Source organism: Lutjanus erythropterus, chromosome 7 (genome assembly GCF_056507025.1).
Source record: "Lutjanus erythropterus isolate fLutEry1 chromosome 7, fLutEry1.hap2, whole genome shotgun sequence".
In the NCBI taxonomy this organism is placed as follows: domain Eukaryota; kingdom Metazoa; phylum Chordata; class Actinopteri; order Lutjaniformes; family Lutjanidae; genus Lutjanus; species Lutjanus erythropterus.
In genome coordinates, this window is record NC_139323.1 from 41,518,777 (window position 1) to 41,539,514 (window position 20,738).

Here is a 20,738-nt window from a genome sequence, read left to right on the forward strand (position 1 = left end):
GGAAAGGGTTACTGTAAAACTGTAATAACTGCTCCTCTCCTTACTGGCTGTGAAGAGACCCCTTACCAAAATACATTCAATTTAATTTAATGTAATTACATTGATTAGGGGCAAAATCCACAGTCTCTGTTATGTGCATGTTCTTGCTGACAGAAGTTTAATCATTTGATTACTTTTTTGCATTTAATTATTTATCATTCAGATTATGAAATAATAGTCAGGGGTGAATGATGTCCTTCACAGTCCAAGGTGACCTCTTCAGGTTCTTTGTTGTGTGTGAGCAGCACAGATTTAAATTTGCTCCTATTCAAAGACAAGGGCATCACTGAGGTCCAAAACTGATGTTGGGTGATCCAGTCTGTGTTCCAGTTCATAAGTGGTGTTGGATGGGGTTGAGATCAGGGCTCTTTGTAGACCAGTTAAGGTTTTCTTCACCAAACTGGTTCTTTATGGAGCTGCTTTGTGCACAGGGACATCGTCATATTGAAACAGAAAAGAGGCAAACACAAACTGTTGGCTCTAAGAGATCATGTTGTGTTGTTACAAAAGTTTTCTCTTTACTGGGAGAGGGCACCAAGAGTGTCCACATACTTTTGGCCATGGTGTACCAGTAGGAAATATTTATCGGCCTCTATATATTTATGTATATCTTCCACCTGCAGCGCTGTCGCCCCAGACGACTCTGTTGAAATGCCTCAGACCAACAAGTCAGCAAGCGGTGGCAGTGTGCCGGGACAGGTATCTGTCCCAGACCAGGGTGAGCCGCCGCCACCGCCGCCACAGGATGTCAGGACCCAGGTGGCTGCTGGAGATGGAGGAGTTGCTGCAGAAGACCAGGGAGACCCAGAGATCATCAAATCCCCCAGTGACCCAAAGAAATACAGGTGGGAGAGGATGGAGTTTGACATCAGATTCTGCTTTAGCTTCAGCTTTAATGCAACAACATTATAATATTGATTATCCTGTTGAAGACATTCTGTTGTAATTTTGATGCTGATCATCTCTTGCTCTCTCTGCAGATACATCGAGTTGAGTAACGGCCTGCGAGCGCTCCTCATCTCGGACTTCAGCGGCTTGGATGGGAAGGGAGACGCCGAAATCGGAGAGGACGGGGGAGAGGCAGAGGATGGGGAGGAGGAGGAAGGCGAGGAAGGCGAGGAGGAAGAAGGGGATTCCGGTGAGGGGTCAGAGGAGGACGAGGAGGAAGACGAAGAGGAGGAGCAGGACAGCGACTTTGATGAGATGGACGAGGAGAACCCGGGGAAGAAGAAGAGAGGGAGCTCTGAGAAGCAGGTGGGTGACGAGGATTCAGCTCTTCTTATCAAAAGTAAAAAATGGCTTCAGAAGAAGTTCATGTGTGTTTTTCTCCTAAATATCCTCAAACACACTGAATCTCTGCCATATTTAATGTTTAGGTCAATTACTCTTTTTATATTATTATTTTAACTTTTGGTTGTGTTAGCCAAGCAATCAACAAAGGCATGTCAAAGGTTATGTCTGGGTAATTATAGTTCAGTTGTGTAGACTGAGAACATCCAGAACAGTTGATTATCAAAAAGAGGAAACACTTTTTCTTTTTTTTTCTTTTTCTACATTTGACGTACTATGTAATCAAACATACTAAATCTTTTTTCTGGCATACTAAATAGTGTGGTTGTATGGGTATCAGAACACACAGCATGTCAGAAAAAGAAGGGAAAACAAGAGTGTTGTCCTTCTCAACAGTGAAACAAATCCTGCAGATTGAACTGTATGAATTTATAAAGGTCAGTACTGCTACAGTTAACAAAGTGAGGGAGATGTCTTAGCAAAAACACATTTACAATCTGATTGCCAAGATAATATGTTCCTGAAGTGAGTGTTTGGTTGTCTGCTGACATGTAGATGGTTGTCTGACACTACGGTGACCGCGACCCTCTGACACACAACCATAAATCCAGCTTAAACCCTGAGGATGCCGAATGAGTGGATTTGAGTTCATATTTTTTAAGTGTGTGTGTGTTTGTGTGTTTGCAGGCAGCAGCTGCTCTGTGCATCAGTGTCGGCAGCTTCAGTGACCCGGACGACCTGCCTGGCCTCGCCCACTTCCTGGAACACAGTGAGTCCAACAGACGAGAGTTGATTCTGAAAAGGTGTTAAATCAACTTGGTGTTGCTGAAATAATGTCCTGTGTGAGAACAGAATCAGTTTATTTGCCTCTCGTCTTTGTGTCGGCTCAGTCTGGGTTTGACTGTTTTTTTCAAATTCAAATCCAGTATCAGATCTACTTAGATTCGTGATTGTTGAATTCATGTTATTAGCGACAACTGATAAGAGGTGTGTGTGTCATAAGAGTGCTCCTGTCTGGATATTTAGGGCTGATTACTGATCACTGGAAGCATCATCTGCTGACATGGTCTATTTATCATGTACTATTATGTATTTTTTTTAAATAAACTGTGCATTGAGTAGCGGTGCAATGGATCACAAAACTGACAGTTTGGATCGTATCATGGTTTTGACTCACAAACTTGCAAAACAGAAAATCTGTCTGCATTTGGTGCTTGATCCATGTCAGTTTCAGACTTTGCTTCTTTGTGATCCGATCAGCCGTTACAGAGAGCAGGGGTGTCAAACATATGGCCCGTGGGTCAGATCCACCCCGCCAAAAGGACCAACTCTGTGGAAACTGCAGAGAAGTCACTGATTCCAAATTTTCAATGGCACAATTAGTCCTGATGTATATTGCTGAGACTTCACTTATCTCAGGCTGTTCATCTTCTGCTTTGAAAACCCTCTGAATGTGTTTAACTTCTTTATACTGAAAAAAGGGACTCATTTGGAGGTGTTGTTCAGAGCTGTAACAAGTTGTCGACTAATTGGTTGGTTTCAACTATAATCACCAGCTACTTTGATAATCGATTTATCATATTGAGTTATTTTTTTAAGGCCAAAATGTCCATATTGTCTGATTTCAGCTTCCCGAACGTGAATATTTTCTGGATTCTGTCGTCCTCAATGATCATAAACTGTGGACAAAACAAGACATTTGAGAAAATTTGGCTGCATGTGGCCCATGAATTGACATGAGTCTGACACCCCTATTTAGAACGACCATCGGACGATAAGAACCGGTAGCTGATCAATCGGAGCACCCTCAGATTGTGGATGAAAATGAGAACTTCTCCCTGCATCTATGCCTTGTTATTCTTTTCCAATAAAAAAAGAATGAGGAAAAATAAAAGGTCTGAGAAGAGATTCGTCTTCCTCTAAACTTCATGAAAATGAATATGATCTTATCTGTTGGTGTTGCTGTTTCCCTGATGTCTAATCCTGATTTTTCTTTCATTTTATTTTATCTCCTCCACCCTGATGTTCAGTGGTGTTCATGGGCAGTGAGAAATATCCAGCAGAGAACGGCTTCGACGCCTTCCTGAAGAAACATGGCGGCAGCGACAACGCCTCCACAGACTGTGAGAGAACCATCTTTCAGTTCGACGTTCAGAGGAAGTATTTCAGAGAGGCGCTCGACAGGTAAGACCGGCTTCTAAACTCTGTCACATACTCGCTCTGCTCACAAGAGAGACACCGGGAGCACATTAGTTCAGTGATTCCAAACTATATTACAAAATGAAAGGTAGGGATGAATCAGACTAAAATAAATTAATGAGTCCAGAGACAGTTTGTCGTAACAAGATGACTGACTCTCATTATTATACCAACAGATTCATGAATTTTTCTACTAACCCAGTCAGTTTGTTCTCTCCAGTTCAAACTGATCTTGTTTTTCTGCTGATTTGTTTAACTATTTATACCACAAACACCAGAACCAGACTGATCCTGAGACTGTGTTAGAGCCCTGATCGGTCCAGTATGTGACTGACGGTGAACCGTGGGCCGGTACGCAGGGATTTCCTGTCAGAACATAAGTTTTTGGGCGTCTCCCTGTTGTGAAGGCCAGCGTCCTGCGTGTGTGTGTTGATGGCAGCTCTTAGTGGGCCATCTGGCTCTCTGATGGGAGGTCAACCGGTTCATTAAGTATGACCACGAGCACTCAGCCACTCTCCAACAGGCCCACTGATGCACTCTTTGCTGTTACTGTTGTTACTGTCGCTGTTTGTCGAGCAGCAGTCAGCGGATCGGAAACAGGACGGACTGACGAGGAGACGCCTGCAGGTGAATTTCTCAGGTTGAGTCGGTGACATCTGCAGAAAACTGCTGCCAAAATGTTCCCTCTGCAGGAGAACATTTGATGCCAATGTGGATGTTCATTTACATTCCTTTATTTATCATAATTATTCATTGATTTTAGGGACAAAATATTTTTATTATACTTTCACATTTCAGTAAACAGAGCACTGCTGAATATTTGTAATGCTTTCAATTAGGGCGTGTCCCTTGAATCAGATTTTCCATAGTCGAATCAGATTTGGCCGTTCTATATGAATATTCAGCGACATGCAGCCTCATAATTTGTGAGAAAAAACTGTGTGTGTTTTCCAGGTGGGCTCAGTTCTTCATCTGTCCTCTGATGATAGAAGACGCCATCGACAGAGAGGTGGAGGCTGTGGACAGCGGTGAGTCCACACTGAGACAAACTACATACCAGCACGCAATGTCTGTCCCAAGAAACTCTCAACATTTTAAAACTGCATCAGACTCCCCCATAGAGCAGTGATCAGCTGTGTGTGACTGAGAGGGAGACAGAGAGGAGGGGAGGAAGGTGACCCACCTGTCGTAACCTGTAGTAATTTCTTGAAAGTCTGAACCCGCCTGCTCCATGTGTTAACTGGGTTGATCCGTGCATCACTAATTTTTCTTTGGACGAGTTGAAGCAGAGCTGTTGCTGCAGCTGCACATGTTGTTATCTTACACAGGTAGTTGTTGTTCAGTGCTGGTCGGTGTTCTTCTCCTTCCTCTGACATTGAACAGCAGACTACAGCAGCTGTAAGTGGTCATGTGTCCCTGTCATGTCCAGAAGAATTGCATCTCCAGTGCCTACAGTGTATAGAAAAGTACCATCACATTTTCAAACTTTTTGCATCGACTAGGCACCAAAGTATCGGTTCTTGTGACATCCCTGCTCAGATATCTGTGCTCTAGATCACAACCAGCATGTTCAGCCCCAGACTCCCTGAAAAAACACCTGAAAAGTTCTGTGAATTGTTAAAGTTAATAAAATTTGTGAAACTCTGTCTGTCACTCATTCTTATTTATTAGTTACTTCTTGTAAATTCAGCAAAGGTAACACATGAAGAAGAAGAAGAATGAACTTTTCTGTGACTAGATAAATGATCTGCCTTGTTAACAGCAGCACAGCGTCACACACACAGTTATTTCTTATTGTATCATTAATGTCCCACCTGTGTAGTTTTAATTTTTTACACAGTTCTGTTGAATAAATCATCTGTTGGAGCTTTCAGGGCACAGAACAGTTGTATAGTCAGTAAATAGAGGTGTGTCTTTTTCACCTTCTGTTTGAACAACCTGTATTTTATATTAGCTAAAAACAGATATCTGCATCAGGGTTCTGTTGTGTAAGGAGTTCTTCTTATATGGGTAACGTCTTAATATAGATTGCATTTTTAATATCGGCTGTAAATGAGGTCGCAGGCTGCTTTAGGTGACACATTTCTGCTCCTGGTCTGAATTTTAGCTCACTGTCTGATCTAACAAATTTCTCAGCACGAGCCACACTTTGTTTTTGTTGAATTTTTTTTCTCTCTCTCTTCTCACTTCCTGTTCAGAGTACCAGTTAGCGAGGCCGTCTGACTCGCATCGGAAGGAGATGCTGTTTGGCAGTTTGGCTAAACCGGGACACCCCATGAGCAAATTCTGCTGGGGTAAGAACAACAGCCAGAAACACACACAGGCTTCAAATGTACTTCTGTACTAAATCCCTGAGACGTCGTCTCTATTTACACACCACAAAAATGAAAAAACACAAGGTTTTAACTTTTGAAGTCATAAATGTGTTTTTTCTGTTATTTTGAATTTGCTCTTTTCTAATTGTTATTTAGTTAATTTTAAATGTCTTTATAAATGTTTTAAAGTCGAGTTTAATATCTGTCCCTGTCAGGTAACGCTCAGACATTAAAGCACGAGCCCAGAGAGAAACAGATCAACACCTACCAGCGGCTCAGACACTTCTGGAGGAGATATTACTCTGCTCATTACATGACGCTCGCTGTCCAGTCTAAAGGTACAAACTCACCTGACACGATCACAAACTGTCTGTCTGTTTTTTTTTTGTTTTTTTTTTTAACTGCAGAGTGGCCAGTTGTAGAGTAGCAGTCATTCTGACCACTTATACTTATACTGAGCTGTACCACATGTCATTTTTGTCCTGTTGTATTTATATATGAATCTTATATTGAGATTTTTGAATGATGTGACATCATCACCCTAAAAAGTAAAAAACTCCTCAAAATCCAAGAGAATGCAGTTATTCTACCTAATATAGTCTTTTTTATAGGAAGAATGTTTCATTAGATAAAAACAAAATTTGAAACTGATGACATTTATCTTTCTTTCTGTATCTTTTTTTTACTTTTAGACTTCACAACAAATTTTTGGATATGTTTGCATCACATGAGTCAGAAACAGTCCTACGCAGCCACCACTGAATCTAATTCTGGAAATAGTATAATAGTCCACAAGTAATTTTGGTGTAGCTTCATCTTTATCTGAAACTGTGCAGAAATACTGGGTGAACAGACATGTGACAGCAAGCAGGGCAGCATTTGAATGTTATCAGGATACAAACCTGCTTCTCCATCAGACTCTGCTGTGACTAAAGCCTCTGTCTCAGTTCTCCTTGTTGACATTTAGTTCTGATATTCTTTAAATCTTTCTTTTCTCCTCGGTTTAAGCTCAAAGCTAAAACTAGGTGCTACCTTTACTGTTTCCAGGACAACATGACATCCTTAATTTGGAGCCTGTGAGGCTCTGATCACACGACATTACACACCAGAATGTAAACTCATTGGATGGAAGATAAATTAAAAAACCTAAATCACTCGTCTTCTGGCCACTGAACAGTTTTTAATGACTTTGAACTCAGCAGGGTTGAATTCATTTATTTTAAGTCAAAGTTTCTTCCCACTGCCTAATATTTTTTAAATATTTATTTACTTATTTAAAAGGAAGCATGTACAGTTAAATATAAGTATGAATGCTAATGCTAACAAGCTAAGGTCAGCATCCAGCTTAAGGAGTAACTTAACAGGCTTAGCAGGATGAGAATCAGTGTTGTGTTTGGTCGGTCGGGTCTCTCAGGTCTCTTGTCTGTACAGGATGTTCAGCTGCTGTTAAGATGCTCTTAAATCCACAGCTAACGTTAGCGTGCTGTGCTACCAGTGTGACGCTGAGATGTGTTGACTGTGTTTGTTGTTTAGAGACTCTGGACACTCTGGAGGAGTGGGTGAGAGAGATCTTCATTAAAGTTCCCAACAAGTGAGACCTCATCACACACACACACACACGCACACACACACACACGCACACACGCTCTCCCTCTCTCTTTGGTTATCATGACATACATAACATTATAATGGATCTGACACTGTAATAACTTCTGCTACTGTAAAACACTGCAGTACACACACTCCAAAAAGCTCCAAAAAGATTTTGCTTCTCTGTCAAACAGCCTCCATATGGACTCACTTATTAAAAATAAAGCATGTTTTGTCAGAAGTTTTGTAATCCTGAGCCTTTTTGTTGAGGTTACTGTGAACACTCTGAACAGAGTGCAGTTTTATCCTCCCTGAAACAAGTTGCTTTTGATTTTTAATAAATTATACAAGAGCAAAAATGCATTTTTTTTTGCAATTCTCACTTGTTCCTGTGTTTTCATTGCTATACAGTTCCCACAAATGTTGAAACATGCATCACAATTTTTAAGAAAAGCCACACACAATCAGCGAGGTCCTGGAGGGACTGTTTGATAGTTTGTGCACCAGTGAGTTAATTTTTAGACGGTGATATGTTCACTCAGTGTGAACCTTGGTCACAATAAAAATAAGCATAAACAAACCCAACGGATCAATATCAAGACTGTGTGTTTTTGTTATGTGTCGAAGTTAAAGCAAAATTATTATCTGGTGTTTAACATTTTTAATATCATCCTAAAAATTCCAGAATCAGGTTGTCATAACAACTAATTGTTAATATCAGTATGCAGAGTTTTACACTGTGTAATAGTCTATAATCTGTAATCTATAATCAGTATGGATAATTACAGAAACACTAATTAAGTGAATGATTGAAAATGTTTGTTTGTTTGTTTCCAGCGGTGAACCTCGAGCCGACTTCTCTCACCTGCAGCAGCCGTTTGACACGCCGGCCTTCAACAAACTCTACAGAGGTCAGATACTGTTTGTGTTGATGTTTGTATTGTTATTCTTACTGTATATTAGTTATTATGAGTTATCTTTCATTTAACTTACATTCCAACACTTTTTCTTTAATTTTCTGTATCTGTATCAATAAGACTTAAATAACTGTAGAACCCTAATCTTGTTGTCATGATTTTCATATAATTGATTTAGCAGTTTGATCTCATGTTAACACATATCATACACACTGAAATAAAACCGTGTGTGTGTGTTTCAGTGGTTCCTGTGAGGAAGGTTCACGCTCTGACCATCAGCTGGGCCGTACCACCGCAGGGGAAACACTACAGGTGAGTCAGAGTCCAACTTTAAAACACACCAACAATGAAAATACTTTAAAAAAACTACAGGTTTAAAAATGTTGTTCATCTTTTAATAAATCATCTAATAACAACTTTTCTCACAGAGAAGCCAGATTAATATTCCTTTTAAAGGGATAGTTTGTATTATTTAGGGTTGTATGAGGTATGAGGATAGTCAATATAATACCTACAGCAGTTATCCCCAAAGTGTGGGCTGTGGCCCTCTGGTGAGCCATGAAGGCCCTGCAGGTGGTCCTTAGAGGTCATGAAAAATAAAATCAAAAACATTTTTAAGTTACAGTTTTCTAAGTTTGAAATTACCATAAAATATTCATGATTAAATTTTTAAATGCAATCAGAGCTAATAAAACGAAGCCATGGCATTTAAATTATGTATTATTCTTCAGTTATCTGATCTAGTTTAAAGGGTGTGTTAGTGTATAATTTTTAGATTTAAAATTGGGTCAGGGTTGTGTTAAGTTTGGGAGTGGCTGACCTACAGAAAAACAACTCATAGATATCGGTTTAAGTGTATAAATAACTAAAATATATCATTAAAATATTTTTTACCACTTTACCTTGCTGTCAGACTTTCAGACTTTAATGATGGGGAACCACCATTTATATTTGCCAACCAAACTCCATATGTGTAATCAGAACTCAGGAGCTGTTGGTCCACTGCTGCTTTGATCAGTTAGTTGGTTTGTGTTGTTGTGTGACTTCTGTGTTTTAAAGGTTAAAAGTCTGTTCAGATTCACCAAAGTCACTCAACAACAGAAACAAACTATCCAACGGAGGCAGCAGGAGACCAACAACTCCTGTTTTCTGTGACGTAAAATTACCAAATGTCATCAATGGAGTTTGGTTGGTCTGGAAAAAAACATATTTGACTTCTATAACAGATTTTCAGTCAGAAAAGTGTCTGACAGCAAGTTAAAGTGATGAAAATGTTCTAAATATAGCATACCCTAAAAACTGTTGGGGTTCTTTTGAGGGATGGACCTTTTTTTAAATGGCTAAAATACTTTTTATTGCTGACCCTGTCCACCACAGTACATTGGGTAGTTTCCATGCTGGGGTCTCTCTGCTTGTGTTGACTGCCACCTACTGTAGGTAACACACCGACTGTGTGTAAGAACCTCACTTCAAATAATCTGAACTGTCCCTTTATCTCACTGTGTCATGAATTATTAGTGATGTTTCGTTTCTGCAGCGACACTCTTTGAGTTCACTTCATGTTGTAGAAAATATGTGAATGATTTCAGGAACAGTTTGGAAAGATGTATCCGTGTGTCGTGACAGACGAATCCCAGTCCAGCTGATGAACAGATGAGTCAGATTGCTGCCTGTGAGATCGTCTCAGTCAGATTAGACCTCACAGAGTGTGTGTGTGTGTGTGTGTGTTTGTCAGAGTGAAGCCTCTTCACTACATCTCCTGGCTGATCGGACACGAAGGGACCGGCAGCATCCTGTCTCTGCTCAGGAAGAAGTGAGTCACAAGGAACTGAACTGACAGTAAATATAAGATTAGAGCAGAGGACACATGTTATATATACTGTGTGTGTGTGTGTGTGTGTGTGTGTGTCTGTGTGTGTCTGTGTGTGTGTGTGTGTGTGTGTGTGTGTGTATCTCAGGTGCTGGGCTCTGGCCCTGTTTGGAGGAAACAGTGAGACGGGTTTCGACCAGAACTCCACCTACTCCATCTTCTCCATCTCCATCACCCTCACTGACCAGGGCTACCAGAACTTCTACCAGGTCAACACACACACACACACACACACACACACACACACACACACACAGTAAATAAAAATAATAATATACTGTTAGGGCTAAAAAATGAAATTTTTGATAAATAATCAGCACAGGGTTTGTATAGTTGCTGGAAATCTTTGAAAATACTTAACTTTTAATGAAGTGTTTGTTTGAACCTGCTTGAAATTACAGTTTTGTTAACTATAAATATTTCACTTTTTAGATTAAGAAATAAAATAAGTGAACTATTAGCTCTGCCAGGATGTCAGTAGGACTGCAACTAACTATTATTTTGATTTTGGTTAATCTGTTGATAATTTTCATGATTAACTGATTAGTTGTTTGGTCCATAAAATGTCAGCAAAGGTGAAAAATTTTGATCAGTGTTTCCCAAAGTCCAAGATGACATTTACTGTCAGAGAGGAGTAAAGAAACCAGAAAATATTCACATTTAAAAAGCTGAAATCAGATAAGACTTTTTTTATGAAACCAAGTCTACTTACAGACAGGTGACACATTTTGGAAGAAGAAACTTTGTGTTTTCTTTTAATTTGTCTCCCTTCTGTAGAATTCTGTCATGAAACATCATTTTTGTTCTTATAGCATGATAACATTATAAATATAAATATGACATTTACTGCAGCTGTAAGCTGCTGGAAATTGACAGTAAAATGTAAAAGATGGAGGATCCTGTAAAATGCTGGCTAACATCGCAGCCAGTACAGTCGGCTACGTCACCACTGTTGCACAGTAGCTGAGTGGTAAAAAGAAAAAGGAAAATAAATGTCCAATGCTAAAGTGTCCCACAGCTGACACACAGCAGCATTTGTCTCTGTGCAGGTGGTCCATTTTGTGTTCCAGTACCTGAAGATGCTCCAGACTCTGGGTCCACAGCAGAGGTCAGGACTCCATGCTCTTTTAAGTAGTGAAGTAACTTCAGAAGGGCAACAATAATCATTATGTGCTTTTAAACACTCTGATTGTTTGATTCAGTTTTACTCTGTATTTCAAACTACTTTTTTTCAGGATCTATGAGGAAATTCAGAAGATTGAAGCCAACGAGTTTCACTATCAGGAGCAGGTATGAAGGACAGCAGAGAAATGAACATTTACAACCAAACAACAACACACAGTCCAATCAGCAGGTTATTAACAGCCAGAGTCATCAGCTTCATCTCTGTCATGATGCTGCAGGCAGTTTTACAAAGAACTCACTCATCAGTGTGATCATTAAAGCTTCAACAATAATAATGAGAAGGACAGAAATAAAAGAGTTTAAATGAGATGAGATGAGCCCTCAGGATTTCACCTCTAATAATCAAGTGTGTGTTTGTTTGTGTCTAATTTATGATCTTATTAAAATATCTTTAATTTGTTTTGTAGAAAACATGTTTTTCACCAGACTAAATAATGAGTTTATTAATGAAAGTGATTGATAACATTAATGTGTGTTTTGATGAAGTGGAAACGTGATTAATAAACGTGTCGTCGTCTCTGGAACCGACAGACGGATCCCATCGAGTTTGTGGAGAACATCTGTGAGAACATGCAGCTGTTTCCTAAAGAGGACTTCCTGACCGGAGACCAGCTCATGTTCGAGTATGACACGCAGGTAACCATGACCGCACGACCCAGACCTGATCCAGACCTGATCCAGATCTGATCCAGATCTGATCCAGATCTGATCCAGACCTGATCCAGACCTGATCCAGACCAGAGTGGCAAATTTGTTGCATAATCCTGAACTGACAGATGAACACATTAAAGGGATAGTTGACCCAAAACTGTCTTCCTCCTTCCTTCCTTCCTTCCTTCCTTCCTCCCTCCCTCCCTCCCTCCCTCCCTCAGGTGATCAGTGCTGCTCTGTCCCTGCTGACTCCTGACAGAGCAAACCTGCTGCTGCTGTCACCAGAGAACGAAGGTCACTGTTCCCTCAGAGAGAAATGGTTCGGTACCTGCTACAGCATGGAGGGTACGACACACACACACACACACACACACACACACACACACACACACACCCCTCCCCCGTTTGTGAGACTCCATCCTGTTCTTAAAAGTGTCCTCTTAATCTGTATCAGAGTTGCTCAAAGTTGGCTCTGGAGTCCAAAGTTTATTTCTAGAGAAAAAAATTCCAATATAAATGGCTGTTCATGAAGTTTCATTTTGTTAAAGTATTTATTTTGTGAGGTGAAAAAGCCCTTTAAATATGTAAGATACATTTGTCTTACACAGAAACACGAGACTCATACAGGATTAGATTAAATGCAGTAGACAAACTTCACTTGACACTGTACTGTGTCTGATCTTTATTCTTCTATAGCATTAAACTGTTTGTTTCATGTCATCAGACATCTCAGAGGAGTGGGCTCAGCGCTGGACCGGAGACTTCGAACTCAACCCTGAACTGCACCTTCCTGCTGAGAACAAGTTCATTGGTCAGTATGAACACAAAGCAGACGTGACACTTTACTGTGAGGTGTTATTAACATGCAGAAGAGAACATAACAACCAGCAGCCGAACAAGAGTTTACTTCATTAACAAGAGTAACAATTAAAAACACAAATCCAACTGATGTTTTCTTTCTTCTGCAGCGACGGATTTCACCCTGAAAACGTCCGACTGTCCCGACTCCGAGTTTCCCGTCAGGATCGTGAACAGCGACCGAGGCTGTCTGTGGTACAAGAAGGACAACAAGTTCAAGATCCCCAAAGGTGAGCAGCTGTGTTTCTGCTACTCCTGCTGATAACTACACATGTAACTAGTTACTTTTTTCAAATAAAATAACACAGTTACAATCACTGAAATTATATATATATATATATATATGTATATATATTATATTATTACAGCAGTTATTAAAGTCACCTCCACCTTTACCTGCTGCAGCATCAAAGTTATGAACACAGAACTGTGTTAGTTAGAAAAATGAGATGATAATAATGAATAATGAGAAACTTTATGAAAATAATGATTTGTATTCAAGTCACTTTGAAAAAGTTGCTCACTATTTTAAGAAAAAAAGTCATTTTTTTTTTTATACTAACTCAGTATTTTAAATATGAAATCATTATTTTAGATTTGAAGTTGAATTACTTTGATGGTGAAACTCGAGCCTCAGCAGGTTAAACAGCTCCATCTGGTGGACATCCAAATCATTACTGCTGAATAAAACTGATGGACCTCATGCATGAATTGATCGTTTGCACAGATTTGATCGTAAATTGTGCGTTCAGACATTTTCAACAATGGCATCTTTTTTTGTTCAGTAAATAAGTCTTTGGTTTTGGGCTGTTGGTTGGTCAAAAGAAGCAATTTGAAGATGTCACATTTGACTTTTCATGAACATTTTTTTACAATTTTTAAATTTTGAAGTCTAATTGATTAATCATTTATTGTGAAAATAACTGGCAGATTGTTTGATGATGAAAATAACTGTTAGTTGCAGCTCAGTGTAAACATTTAACTTGAGTGAAAAGCTGGAATATCATGTGCAGGATTTCAAGATTTAAAGAACCTGCTGATGAAGTAAAATGTCACAGTTCTTCTTGTGACCTGATCTCCTGTTGTTTTCTGTCTTTCAGCTTATATTCGTTTCAACCTGATCTCTCCGATGATTCAGAAGAGTCCTGAGAAGTAAGAGACCATCGACACACATGATCATAGACTGTAAAAATCAATAATTATTGATTTGTGATGATGAATTGATTGACTTGCTGCAGCCACAGAGACTCGTGTCATTTTTCTTTCAGTCTGGTTCTGTTCGACCTCTTCGTCAACATCCTGGCTCACAACCTGGCAGAGCCGGCGTACGAGGCCGACGTGGCTCAGCTCGAGTACAAGCTGGTGGCCGGAGAACACGGCCTGGTGATCCGACTGAAGGGCTTCAACCACAAACTGCCGGTGAGGACACGCACGCACACACGCATTAGTTGATTTATTTTTGTAATAAGAATGGAGATGGAGTAAAAAATATTTTCCTCTGAGGTATAAAGTAGCATAAAGTAGAAATATTCAAGTACAGGTACCTCAGTACTGTAGTCGAGTAAATATACTTGTGGTGTTTCAGCTGCTGTTGAAGCTGATCGTGGATCATCTGGCAGAGTTCACCGCCGAGCCGGGCGTCTTCACCATGTTCTCAGAGCAGCTCAAGAAGACCTACTTCAACATCCTCATCAAACCTGAGAGACTCGGCAAGTACGTCTCACACACTGCACACACACACACACACACACACACACACACACACACACACACACACACACACACAGCAAACTGTCATGGTAACTACTTTTGATGCAGGATATACAGTATTATCGCAGAGATAACTGCACTAAATATTATTCTATCAGCATACATATTAGTGTACGAATCCAAGTTCAACCTTTGAAAGAATAAAGAACTTTTGATTCTTAAGAAAATTCAGACTCTGGAATTGGAGTGTGATACTTTTCAGCGTCTCTTCAACTGAATACAGTACAAAGACAAGATTTAATGTTCAAACTGATCAACTTTATTGATTTCCAAAGTGTTCCTGAGCCCATGTAGTATCCTTTACACACTGATGTGGGTTTTTTAATGCAGTTTTTAATGCAGTGCTGCCTGAGGGGTCAAAGGTCACAGACAGTCAGTGTTGGTTTTCAGTCTTGCCTCTTACATGCAGAGGTTTCTGTGGATTCTCTGAAACGTTCTCTCTTTAGGGACATCCGTCTGTTGATCCTGGAACACTGTCGCTGGTCGGTCATTCAGAAGTATCAGGCTGTCACGAAGGGTCTGACTGTTGACGACCTCCTGACCTTCGTCGCCGGGCTGAAGGCGGAGCTTTACGCTGAGGGGCTGGTGCAGGGAAACTTCAACAGCTCGGTGAGACACACTGACATGTGTGATGTAGAAAAACAAACACAATCAGCTGCAAAAAATATATAAAACTACAGACAGCATTTCCTTTCTAGTTCTGGTTTCCTGGTTTTCAGACATCAGTCTCTGATGTTTTGACTCTGGATGAATGAAGTTTAGTTTGTGCTGCTCACAGTTTTGAACGAGTAACTTCATCCAGTCTGTCTCTCATCATTCAGTCATTCTTGAGATCTGGAACAAAACTCTTTGCTGTCAAACCTTGTTATGGGCCAACCTCCTAGCAAACATTTTTTTTTATTAAATGTAGACGTCAACTCAGTCAGATGGAAAATATAATCAGTTTCTCTTCCACTACTTTGGATTATCAACAGAACACACTGCCTGTACTTTGATTATTGATTGATATTTCTTTGGTAGAATTCTAAAATCAGTTCTTAAATGCCATTTTTAGAACCAGCTCCTCTCATAATCTGATGTTTCCTGCTTGTTCTAGTGAACATTTCCATTTTGAAAAGTTCAGTTGTGAACTCATGAACTTTGTTTTCACCAACAGGAGTCTAAAGAGTTTCTGCAGTACTTCATCGAGTGAGTATCTGCTTTCTATTTATTTATTTATTGCATTTTTATACTTATGGAAGACCTCCAGAGGAGTCTTTCAGTCTCGTCCTCCAGCAGACCCTCCTGGAGGTCCTGGTTTTAGTTCAGACTGATGGCAGGCTGAACTAAAACCACTCTCTCCAAATCAGTCCCTCCAGGACTTCGCAGATTGTTTGTGTTTTTTGCATTGAAATTGTGTGTGTGTGTGTGCGTGTGCGTGTGTGTGTGTGTGTGTGTGTGTGTGTGCGTGTGTGTGTGCAGTAAGCTGCAGTTCCAGCCTCTGTCAGCAGAGGTCCCCGTCTTGTTCCGTGTGGTGGAGCTGCCTCAGAACCATCATCTCTGTAAAGTCAAATCTCTCAACAAAGGAGACGCCAACTCTGAGGTCACCGTCTATTACCAGGTAGGAAAACAGTGACGCCGTCTCAACACACTGAACATCCAATTACAGATTAAACATCTGGTAAAAGGATCAGTACAACAGAGTATTTTTACTGTGTAGTATTAGTACTTTTACTTCAGTAAAGAATCTGAACCACTCATGTTGCCTCTTGTTCTCCTGTAGAGAATCATGTTTCTTGTTATTCTGTTCTCTTGCTGATGTGTTTGAATGTTGGTTCTGTGTTGCAGTCGGGGCTGAAGAACCTCAGAGAACATGCTCTGATGGAGCTCATGGTGGTGAGTTTAAACACAAAGTAACTGCCGCTGCACACGGAGGAGTCCTGTTGTTGTTGATTTGACATCTGTCCGTGTCCACAGATGCACATGGAGGAGCCGTGCTTCGACTTCCTGAGGACGAAGGAGACACTGGGGTTAGTGTCGCTCACTTCTACCGAGTTTCTGGAGATTTTGTCTCCAGAATTGTTTCTTCAAACTGTGAATCATCTCATCATCATTTCTTCCAGGTACCAGGTGTACCCGACCTGCAGGAATACCTCGGGGGTGCTGGGATTCTCCATCACTGTGGAAACACAGGCCACCAAGTTCAGGTGAGCGGACCTCTGCTGACCTTCCCGTGTTTCTGTTTCTCCAGAGTGGATTTATTGTCCTCTTTAAACCCTCCTCTTCCTCGTCCTGTTCGTCCTCACAGCACAGAGTTCGTCGAGGCGAAGATCGAGGAGTTCCTTGTCAGCTTTGGCGAGCGTCTGTCGAGTCTGAGCGAGGAGGCCTTTAAGACCCAGGTGACGGCTCTCATCAAGCTGAAGGAGTGCGAGGACGCCCACCTGGGAGAGGAAGTGGACCGCAACTGGTTTGAGGTCGTCACGCAGCAGTACGTCTTCAAGAGGCTCAACAAGGAGGTCAGACACCTGTTCACCTGTTCAACTCAGTCTGTTCAAGAAAAAACTGCCAACAGCTGATGGTTGAAACTTTCCTGGGTTTGACTGTTTAGATTTGTGAGCAACTTTTCTAACCATTAATGTTGAACCCAGGTGCTGTGGTGACTTCCTGTTTTCATAGTTTACTGTTTTGTGATTGGCTGAAGTTGAAGATTTACAAAACTAATAATTTTCACATTATTTCTTCACATTAAAATTTTTACCAACTTCAACATTTCTGAAGTTTGAAACTAGCGAGTTGTTTCAGAGTTTAGACACAAACTTAATGTTTGGTCTCTGAACTTCTGGCTCAAAGTTAAATCGTTGCAGAGTTTGACAAAACGTTTCGTAAGTTCACCGTTTTCTGAAACTTTAAGGCCTTTACTACAATAATAATGTATTATGTCATAATACAGAGAAGAAGAACTTACAGTTAGTGTGGCTGCAGGTTCTTGTTCTTGTTCCGTTGTGTGGTTCTAAGCAGCCGTGTTCTCTGCTGCAGATCGAGGCCCTGAAGCTCTTCAGTCAGGAGGAACTGGTCTCCTGGTTCCTGGAGCACAGAAACAACAGCAGCAGGAAACTCAGCGTACATGTAAGTGTGTTTGTCTTCACCGACACTTTTTAACTCACTAATAGTCCATTAGTTAACATTAGTTAATGCTTAATAAGCGTGTTGTTGCACAAAAAATTGTCAACTTGTGATCAATCTGGCAATAATTTTTCCACTAATCAATCAGTTGTTTGGTCCATAAAATGTCAGATATTGTTGATCTTCAACACGTTTGTTTTGTGCGTCAGGTTCTTGGTTTTGGCGTGGAGGAGAACGACCCCCCGGAGCAGAACTCCGCCTGCGGCCCGGAGAGCCCCGACAACCCCGCCTCCTCCTCGGCGTATGGCGAAGTGAGTGAGCTGACCTTCCTGCCGGCCGCCACGCCATCACTGCAGGACGCCACGCTCATCACCGACATCCGGGCGTTCACCTCCTCCCTCCCCCTCCACCCCTACCACAAAATCCTCAGCTAGGTCGCTCTCGCCGCAAACCGACGGGACGGAACCTGAACACCTCTCTCTGTCAGAGATAATAAAGTAACCATGGAAACGGCTAGCGTTGACGTTTGATGGAGGAGGACGCTGATAGGACGCACAGAGACTGACGAACATTTCACGTGTGTTTAGTTGTTTCGTTTTATGTGAGTGGTTGTTACAATGCTGCATTCACAGCCTGTGGGAAAAAGTGGAACTCTGGGCCTGTATTTATAAAGCATCCCATAATTATCACTCTGCAGGTGTGGTTTGAAATAATAAATAGAAAAATTAGAATTGCAGAAAATAGCGCACCACTAACTACTTTAGGGCTGTAGCATTATTTTTTTTAGCGATTAATCCGTTAATTATTTTTCTTGATTAATCAATCAGTTATTGATCGTAAAATGTCCTCAAATGTCTTTATATTTCGATGATATTCAGTTTACAGTCAGAGGAGTAATAAAACAGAAAATATTCACATTTTAGAAGCTGAAATCAGAGACTTTTGACTTTTTTCCTTAAAAAATGACTCAGACCGATTGATCTATTGATGATCAAAATGTAACAGTTTACAACTAATCGATTAATCATTGCAGCTTTACAACATTTTATTATGTAGCGCAAAGGCTTCATGTTTACAGGCAAATAAAGAGCAGTTATCTGCCGAACTGTAGCTTACAGGATATATGCAAAAATAATATGCTAAATATTACGACTGTTAGTAACGAGCCACCTGCAATCAGCTGAAGTAAACAACTTAACAGGCTTAAAAAAAAGTATAATCAATTTAAACTAATCAGCCTGCCCAATCAGATTGTTCTGCACTTCCTGCATTGTAAATATTGTGCAGTATTTTACACACAAACGTACCGCAGGCGCTTTAAACTATGTTTTATCTCTAATGTCACAAATAAACTGTAAGAATACGAACATATCGCTCCTGTAATCTAAAACAAATTAGCGAAAAGCAGCATGAAGCAGCAGCTTCAGTCCTGATGCGTTCAGGCACAGCAGGTAGGTAGGTCACCTGTGTTTCGGCAGCACTCAGAGCCAGACACACGATCGCCGTAGTTACACACGTAAAACCAAAGAAAATACACCTGTGAACTTTCCAACCCGACCCAAACCTGTCGGGTTCAGGTACAGAACTTGAGCTCTAACACAGATTCCCACAGTAACCCAGGTGTGAAGAAAGTTTGATTTATTTATTGACAAATCATACAAAGCTACTTTTTCCCTGTTTGCACCTCAGTTTAAGTGGAGAGAGCACAGGCTTCAAGGTCAGTCAGAATGTGAAATTATCTTTATTTAGCTCATATTAATCACCTCAGTTTGGTCACAGTGAGCTGTGAACCTGATTTCTCATCATTTTGGTGCCTGAAAATTAAATGGTTTTAATTGAAAATATTACAATTTTAACCGTCTTTCACTTGAATGAATTTACTTCATCATTTTTAAATACAATTTTTCAGCGGTTTCCAAAACTCAAAGATTTAAGTTCATCTTAAGAAGAAAACTAAATTACTAATTAATTAATTAATAACTAATTTCTCAACAAAAGATCAGCAGTTGGTAAAACTTTTTCAAAACTTATTTTAAGTTGGATTAAAAAATCTCTTGCAGTTCGCTGCCTTGATATTTTGGGTTGTTTCAACATTTTTAACAAATCTACAATAATGATAAATGAAAATTAAAATGTGATTATTTATTTATTTTTTTTAAATAGCCATTATTCATTTCCTCGGAGTCACAGGACTCTGAGTGAAGCCTCTGAACATCAGCACAGACTGGAGTCCAAATTATATTTTAATCCTGAAATTCAGACCAAATTTAACCCGGTCAGGACTGATCAGCTGCTCTGAGACGCTCCATAAATATGGGCCCTGACCTTCCTCCTCATCATCAGTATCCATGACGATTAACACTGCTAGACCTTAAAGTTCAGCTCAGATTTCAGTTTGTGACAAAGTCTGGAAATAAAGTAAAATAAGTGAGTGAGAGGACGAAATATGTTCATTATTACTGTGAAAAATCTGAACTGAAGCCGTCAGAGGACAGAAATCTACAATCATGGCGTCTTGATGGATTTAAATGAGCCTGAATGTTTCCTTTGTCCGATTATTCCCAGGTGAAGTGAATGCAGCGCGATGACTCAGGGCTCTGGTTTAAAATACAGTCTGTTATGAACGACAACAAAGAAGGGCAGAACTCTCACTGTCATGTCGCTTCAGCCAGTATCACTGAAAAAAACACAACTGTTTATTTATGAGTTTACACGAACATGTTCATACTGTAATAATGGAGGACGTATATGAAGAAGTAACTGTACAGACTAACAGTATCTGGTGGCCAGTGATACACAACTGTGATGTTTGAACTCAGAATGTACTGCAGTAGTTTGTGGAGGCTCGAGTGTGCCACCAAAATACTTCTAATTCATTCAGCTAAATAATTATTACATGTTTCAGTTATGAGTTTGTTTAATTATTCTGTCTTTAAATAATAATGATAAAAA

General features: G+C 40.2%; 1 protein-coding gene across 1 annotated transcript; it reads left to right on the plus strand.

Annotated features, from left to right (window-relative positions):
* The first annotated feature begins 666 nt into the window (after positions 1-666).
* Positions 667-19,153, plus strand: nrd1b (nardilysin b (N-arginine dibasic convertase)). Its single transcript, XM_084723828.1, has 30 exons — positions 667-884; positions 1,020-1,293; positions 2,017-2,098; positions 3,360-3,513; positions 4,483-4,556; positions 5,727-5,822; positions 6,059-6,181; positions 7,377-7,434; positions 8,271-8,344; positions 8,593-8,662; positions 10,086-10,163; positions 10,309-10,429; positions 11,270-11,328; positions 11,456-11,510; positions 11,937-12,041; positions 12,278-12,401; positions 12,781-12,867; positions 13,025-13,144; positions 14,015-14,066; positions 14,183-14,333; positions 14,500-14,627; positions 15,131-15,293; positions 15,841-15,872; positions 16,146-16,284; positions 16,512-16,559; positions 16,641-16,693; positions 16,787-16,870; positions 16,972-17,179; positions 17,700-17,789; positions 17,996-19,153. The coding sequence occupies exons 1-30, from the start codon at positions 691-693 to the stop codon at positions 18,218-18,220; spliced, it is 3,321 nt and encodes a 1,106-aa protein (XP_084579954.1). The 5' UTR covers positions 667-690; the 3' UTR covers positions 18,221-19,153.
* Positions 19,154-20,738: the final 1,585 nt, after the last annotated feature.